This window comes from Hippichthys cyanospilos, chromosome 11 (assembly GCF_059441005.1).
Source record: "Hippichthys cyanospilos isolate Australia breed blue-spotted pipefish chromosome 11, RoL_Hcya_1.0, whole genome shotgun sequence".
Classification (NCBI taxonomy): domain Eukaryota; kingdom Metazoa; phylum Chordata; class Actinopteri; order Syngnathiformes; family Syngnathidae; genus Hippichthys; species Hippichthys cyanospilos.
In genome coordinates this window covers 12356138-12363702 of record NC_142379.1, presented here as the reverse complement: position 1 = coordinate 12363702, position 7565 = coordinate 12356138, and the positions used below count along the sequence as shown (strand labels likewise).

At 44.9% G+C, this 7565-nt stretch overlaps 2 protein-coding genes across 2 annotated transcripts; one reads left to right on the top strand and one right to left on the bottom strand.

The window, feature by feature from the left end:
* Positions 1-1351: 1351 nt before the first annotated feature.
* On the bottom strand, positions 1352-4802 carry irf2bp1 (interferon regulatory factor 2 binding protein 1). The gene is made up of 2 exons (XM_088428214.1): positions 3513-4802; positions 1352-3138 (listed from the first exon to the last, which is right to left on the bottom strand). The coding sequence occupies exons 1-2, from the start codon at positions 4505-4507 to the stop codon at positions 2847-2849; spliced, it is 1287 nt and encodes a 428-aa protein (XP_088284340.1). The 5' UTR covers positions 4508-4802; the 3' UTR covers positions 1352-2846.
* On the top strand, positions 4152-7129 carry polr1g (RNA polymerase I subunit G). Its single transcript, XM_088428215.1, has 3 exons — positions 4152-5322; positions 5403-5544; positions 6218-7129. The coding sequence occupies exons 1-3, from the start codon at positions 5238-5240 to the stop codon at positions 6804-6806; spliced, it is 816 nt and encodes a 271-aa protein (XP_088284341.1). The 5' UTR covers positions 4152-5237; the 3' UTR covers positions 6807-7129.
* The last annotated feature ends 436 nt before the right edge of the window (positions 7130-7565 follow it).

Sequence of the window (7565 nt, the reverse complement as noted above, 5' to 3'; positions counted from 1 at the left end):
TTTGTAATAAACAAAAAGCAACTTTATTAAAAAAAAAAAAAAGTTACAAGTGACGTCCCCGGCTATTGCCTTTCAAATAAGCATGTGCAGTGTGCGCGTCATAGCCTTTGCATGTGAATGCTCCTTGCGTGGCGCATTAGCACGCGCTTCATTGTCCCCCATCCACAATGGCGGTAATGAGTTGATCCTAATAGAGGAAGCCTCGCATCCACTTTCACTCACTTGGCCTTTTTTCTTCTCTTCCCTCCTGGACAATAAACGTCATCACACTTGAGAGTCAAGCAGCACGCCACATGGCAACAAAGCGAGTACAGGAGTTGGAATCGACGTTGCAGCGATAGGGACATCTAGAGGCCAAAACAAGAACGTTATGACTGTTCCAGTCTACTGTAGCTCCCTATCGCATTTTTTTTGCCCAAATAAACCCCAAATTATGATTTATTTATTTTTTTGTATTCCTCCTCTTTCTGTATTTTTAAAGATCGATTCATACTGATCCAAACTTTTCTTCTTATCCCGAAGACATGTTTTTACTTTCTACATTTTAAACCGTCAAACAGTTCTTCATACTGTTCGTTATGTCGCTAACCGTTTATTTCAGTTTCAAAATAAAAGCATATTCATTTTATCCCCGTCGGAATTTGTTCTCAAAATTTCAAAATACAACTCCCCTATTATGTTCCCCCCTTTGTAATTTCTACTTTTTTTTACCGACTAGGTTTCAATTTTATACTGTACATCTTATCCCAGCCGCATTTTTTCCAAAACTGAGAAACAAAAAGTTTTTTTCTTTTCTTCTCTAACTTTTAGATTTTTTCGACCTATTCAAACGTCCCAATTTTAGGATGTTTACTTCTATTTTCTAGGGCATCTTTCTATCTTCTATTTTATCTTTCTATTCTTACTATTAAATATCATGTTCTGTTGGTTTTTGGGTGATGGGTTTATTTTGAGGGGTTCACTTTTCTGTTTGCATACTTCATATAACATTCTTTAATTTCTTTTACGTGTCTTATTTTCGAAATATCTTTTCAAGGTGCCTCAACTTTAAAACGTTCATCCTATTCCGATTGCAATTTTCACCCACATTTCAAGTAAACATCAATTTTTGTCATTCAGAAATTGACCTGTTCAAATCATTACAATTTTGAATTGTTCTTCTCGTTTCTTGCCGTTCTAAATCATTATACGAGTCAGATTTATCATTTGAAATGATCATTGCGGCTTCGAGTTGTCAACATGATCAGATTATCAGTTTCATTTTCAGATACAGTACAGTAGTGTATATATACACTAGGCCATTCTATTAAGATCGTTAAAAAATAACGCAAAAAAACACCCAAGACAATAATGACTTTTTTTTTTCATCTGGTTTATTCCCACTGGGCTGTTTTATACAAGAAGCGGCAGTCAAAGAGGGAGCAGATTGGTCATCGCCATGGCGACGCCGCGAGTAGGCGGGACATTTCTGCACAAGGCACTTGTCTTACACCGTTAGCATTAGCATATAGCCATATAGATTGTATACACATACATTGGCTTTGGTTTGGTTCATCTGTGCGAGGAACATTCTGGTTCAGCAAGAAAAACAAAAAAAACTACTAAATGAATATCTTTTTGCAGCAAAAAACAAAAGACAAACTTAAAAAAAAACTTGTCAGGTTTTATGAAATGACGGGCAACCATTTTCAATGAGGAAATGATGAAAACGGGAGGATTTGCACTTGAAACAACCAAGAACCTTCTAGAAGGAAACACACGTTTGTCTTACTCATTCACCCTTTGGCAGACAGGTCACATGACTCAAGGTGTGTGCGTGTGTGTGATGTGTTTTTGTTTTTCTGTGTTTGTGAGGGGCCAGCCTTGTCCCAATTTTGTTGTTGCAAGTGGGGGTATTTTTCTTTGTAGGAACATTCTGACTTGTCTTGTTACCAGGGAACTGTATTGAAGTTAGTGCAGGGGTTTTATTTGGGGGGTGGGGTTGTGCTTTGATGTTGAATTGTAGTAATTAGAAATATTTTCAGGAGAACAACACTTACAGGCAGGTGGGACTGGTCATCAGCCAATAGCAAGGAGACCGTATTCTTCTGTGGTCTTTCTCGTGTGGCACCTTGTTGAGGGTTTTTTGTAGTGGGGAAAGTGTGGCTGATCCCAATTTAAAAGAAATGCCAGACTTTGTTTTATCTTTGTGTGGCACCACCCTCACCACCCCGTTTTTTTTTTTTTGCTTGTATAAATGTTCTTGTTCCTCATTTATGTGGCACCACACTTGACATCCTTTTTGTGTCTTTGTTCCTGATGAGCAAAAATGAAAACAAAAATGTCTTTCAATGACGTTGCACCAAAATGAACAACCCACATTTATGGAGGGGACATTTAGCTGGTCTGAACGAAGTATATTCCTGTGTTTTTGTCCGCCTTTGTGAGGCACAAATTTTTCTTTGAGCAAACACTTTGACTGAACAACAGACAGAACTGAGCCGTTGTTTGTCAATGCCATTATACCACATCAATAGTGGTCAATTTGTCTGGTTCACACATTGACAATGCTAGAATTAGCTTGTGTGTGATGGCGTGTTCTTGTCTTTGTTTATGTGGCACTATCTGTGACATCCTAATTTTAGTGTGGGAACTGTATGGCTGCACAAAATAAGGAATATGCTAGTGCATGTGTGAGTGTTCTTGTCTTGATATCATTGTGTGGCCACAGAAGGTCAATGATAAAGATGCGCTATCACTCTATGTGAACAATTCAAAAACATGGTGGCCCACACCAGAAGTTATATAGAATAGTAAGGTGTGTCCCGCCTGCCAGATTTTGTTCCAGGTTGCCAAAGAAACCACCATCACGTCTCCCGTTCCTTCTTGACAGTGACATCACTGCTCTGTGCCGCGGCCCCGTTAGAGCCACTTCCGCCGCCAGGACCCCCGGGTCCGCCGGGCCCCGCTCCGGGTGGGGGGGCCGAAGGGGCGCCCGTCACGCCGGTGCCCAAGATTGTGGACACCTCGCCCTGCATGAAGGCCCATGGGGGGCTGTTGACCGATGTGTCCAACGGGCAGCGCTCGCCACTGGGGCAGTAAACTTCCCCATCACCCCGCCGGCTTTGGATGTACACTCTGGTGCACGGGAAGCAGAACCTGCACACACAAAAAACACTTAGATGTAATATTATACTTCATAAATTGTCTAACAGTAAATATTTTACCACCAAACCTTGCATTTTGCTTTTGGGGCAACATTTGTCATATGAATTAAGCACACTGTCAATCAAAGCAGTCCGACATCATCGCTTGTCATCAAAGCTAGCATCGTTTTGTTTTTGTTACTAACATTGCTTAACCTTTTCCACTTGTTTGACAATTAGTTAAAAAGGAAAGAATGAAAAACGACACCCCCCTCCCCATAAAATAAAAAAACCTACAAGTTGCGTCCAACTATCTGTTGCGTTTTTCACATTTACCAAGATTATCCAAGTTTGCCCACCCCTGAAATTGAGCGAGTTATTACGCACCTGTGTCCCGGCACAGACGGACACTGAACGAAATGCGTGTCCTCCAGCCTCTCGTGGCAAAGCGTGCAGGACAAGGTGCTTCCCGTCAGGCTGCTGCTGGCAGAGGTGGAGCCCAGCTCAGACGCTCCGCTGTGAGGCAAGGCGGCTGCGGCGGTGGTGGCGGCCTCAGACGAGCTGCCGGACGACAGCGGCTCGCCCCCGGCGCGGGCGGCGAGGGGCCGCGGCTGCCTGGCCGGAGACGACGCGGGCTTGGGGCTCGTCTGGCTGACGGATGCGGACGACGAGGGCAGGCCGGAGGTCTTGCTGGAGCCGGCGTGACCCTGGGGTTGCGACTTAGGCTGGGACGAGCTCAGCTCCCTCTCGAGCTCCGGCGTGATGAAAGGGGCGATGCCCATGCCGATGCCCAGCTGGCGGCGGTTCATCTCAGCCAGCACCGGCGCCGGGAAGATCATCGGGCTGCTCATGGGCGCCGTCCTCGCGGTCAGACCGGCCGGCATGCCCGCCAGCAACCCGTGGGGGATCCCCGCTATGCTCTGAGTCACTAGATTCGGAGGTATGGCCGCCCCGATCATGGGTCTCCGACTCCCGCTGGGACTCTGTCGGTTCACCTCTTGAATCGGCTGCCCGTCACGGTGCAGCCCGTTGGGCGGCACGCGCGCGGCGGCCACGCTGCCGCCTTCCCCTCTGCCGCCCCGCTCGAAGCGCTCGCCGTGCAGTCGGCCGCCGTCCGTCGCCGCCTCCCCGCGGCTCGGCGCGGCGTGCTTATGGGGCGAGGGTCCCGGTCCCGGCGAGCGAACGTTACCGTCCTGCATCGCGTGGCTGCGCTTCAGTTGCCGCGCGCTAGCGATCAGGAACTCGATCTGGTTGGCGCCCTCGTAGTTTACGCAGCCGCGGCAAACCACCTCGCTAAAGTCCCACACCACAGTCCACGGCATCTTAGGCAGATCGCACAGGTAACACCACTGGCGCCGCGACGACGAGGAAGGCGACGACATGTCGGCAAGAAGACGAGCCAGCGGGCGGGCACGCGAGCTAGCCGGCTAACCTGAGTTAGCACACGTTAGCTGATTTAACCTAATTAACTTAAAAGTAATAGTAAACGCACTGCTGGCTAACTAGCTTCTCCTTCGGCGTTTTCAGGCACGTTTTAGAACAACCGCCAACATGCTAACAATAGGGAGCGAAATAAAATTTCTGGTTTTAGAAGATTTCCCACATAGTCCTAATTTGTTTACCCACTTTGGCCTACTGGTGACTGCTGTCAATCCGCTCGCGCGAAGAAGGCTTGGAGCGTTACGTAACAGATTGTGGTGCTTTCTGGGAAACGTAGTTTTTGTTGCTCTATTTCAACGCAAACCAACGAACCGCATCTGGAAGTTGGACTACATACATTGCTACAGGAAACGAGAGAGTCATAACTTATCGCGATAGCTCCGTGGCCGTTTAACTGCTCTCCGGAACCAGCGCTGCATTACCTTACGTAACCTGTCGCGGTGCATTTTAGGTAATGTAGTTTATTTATACGGACGGCAACAGAAAACCGATACGCCGCTTCTGGTTGTTAGACTACAAACAGGGCCGACGCAGGAAGTGCAACACCCAAAGGTTACAGTTCACTTGCGGCCACTCGCACACGTGCAGTTACTTTTTCAAGCATGCGCCTTCTTATTTAATTGTTAAATTACACTTTGGACGACATTTTGGGCAACATTTAACAATAACAAAATGCCTCGAGATGTTTCACCCTCGTCAACCGAGGACGAAGCAGATAAATCGCCTGCATTTGAGTCGCTAAGGCAAAAGGACGTCGGTGAGTTGGCACTTGATTTTGTTTCGAGCGTATGTTTCATTGACATGTATTTAATAAGGTGTTGAATTGCGTTTCGGCAGAGAAGATCAGCAAGTATCAGTGCCCCGATGGCTTCGTGTGCTTCAGCCACAAGCCCTGCAGCAACACGCTGACCAAGAGCTTGAAGAGCAACGAAAGCGAAATATGGCTCGTTAAAGCCCCTGCCAACTTTGATCCACAATGGTCTGTCACTTTAATGTGTTTCTGGCTTTTTTTCTTTTGATATACAGAATAGATATATAACTAATTTACTGTTTACCAGTCTTCTGGTCGTCCATGATGTCACGCGTGACGTTTCACGGTTTTAGGGGGTGTGACAGAAAAGAAACGAGATTATAGCAGTTGTGCATTCAAATGATTTATTTATTCTTTTATTCTTTTTTTTCAGAATGCTAGGTGAACGTGTTGTGGATTTGCCTTTTGTTATTCAGAACAATAAAACCATAAGTTTTAAGTATCATACGAGGCAAAATAACACTAAAATACCAAAACGTTCAAATTTGTAGTACAGATGCCTTTACCTATTTTAAATAGAGACGACCTTGGTAAAAATAATCATTTTCATATATCGCAAGCATCATCAAAGGGAAAAATTACTATTAGATTATTTGGGGAAAACAATGTAAAAACGCACAACAGCAACAAGTGATGCCTATTTTTTTGTTGTTGTTTTGATTTGAGCGCAGTAAAAAGTGATTTTCAGTCTATATTGAAGCATAGACCCCCCCCCCCCCCCCCCAAAAAAAAAAAGATGGTATCTTAATTAATCATGGCAGCCAATGTCGCCATCACGAATAACACTCAATTAATTGTGCAGTCCTATATGAAGGCTAATTCTTGGTTTTTGTCTTTGCAGTTTGCAAGGCGCAAGCGTGAACCTGTCCGGTTTCCAAACGCTGAAGCTTCCTTCCGTGGCAGATGGGGGGCGGGGCCAGCATGTTTACAACATCCTGGCGTCCGATCACGGCACCTCCGAATTCCGCCTGCTCACCACCGATTCATCATCGCCGAGGGTGGGGCCCACCTTCTCCGGTCTACTGAATGTGTGCGAGAGCTACGGGGGCACTCGCTTGCCACCTTGTGTTGTTCACGCCGCCCCCGCGCCTACTGTTCCGCTGGAACTCAAACAGAGATTCCAGCCTTTCGGAAGCAAGACACCCACCACGGCACAGGAGCCAGAAAGGAAGAAAAAGAAGAAGAACAAGAAAGACAAGCGCATTAAAATAGAGGAAGAGGAGGAAGAAGTGACGGTCAAACAGCAAGTTGAGGAAAACAGTGAAGAACACACTGAGGAAAAGAGCAGGAAGAAGAGGATAAAGAAAGAGAGGGCGGATATGGACACCGTGGAAGTGAAGCAAGAACTGGATGTGGACGCTTCTTACATGGAGGACTGCGCACCAAAGAAGAAGAAGAAAAAGAAAAAAAGCAAAACAGATGATGACTAAATGTCATCGACTCAAACTGAACCGTGATTCTTTATGTTTTTTTTTTTGGGGGGGGGCATACATGCAGTTGAGTCTGAGTCACAGGTAGGGTGCAGTCCCGACTGGTTGCCAGCTAATCTGTGAGTTTGCACAAAGACAAACAAGCGTTCACTCACATTCATATTTTGGGATGAGGGAGGAACAACACATCCAAGCAAGAGAAGAACAGGCAAACTTCACTCGGGATTTGAACTTAGAGCCTCTTGACTGCAAGGCACACACATTTACCAGCAGTTGTCTGTGCTTACTGAAAAGAAATGTTACTTAAAAGTGTGCTATCGTTACACGTCTGTGTCTTTATTTCTTCTTTAAATGTGTCAGTTTTAAACATCTGGTGGTTTTATGAAATATAAGTACCACATTGAGTTTGCCTCAATCAGATAAAATCTTTTAAGTTCGCATTGTTTCTTAAATTTGTTTTTGCTGTACCATTAAGGTACTTTTGTAGAAGTCTTTATTAACGCCTGTGTGGCATTCGATTAAAAAACTTGTGTATTTTTTCCCTCGGTTAAGATATTAAAAATCAACTAAAATTGTTGGTAATCAAGTAAGAAAAAAAATGTTTTTTATGCTAATTTAATTAAAAAAAATATCTTAGTTGAGATATTAAAAGACGAACAGATAAAACGTGAGTTTTAAATATCTAATTAGCATTGAAATCTCGCCTGAACAACAGAAACTGATATTGTCAGGTTCATGGATTAAACGTGGTTCAAAATC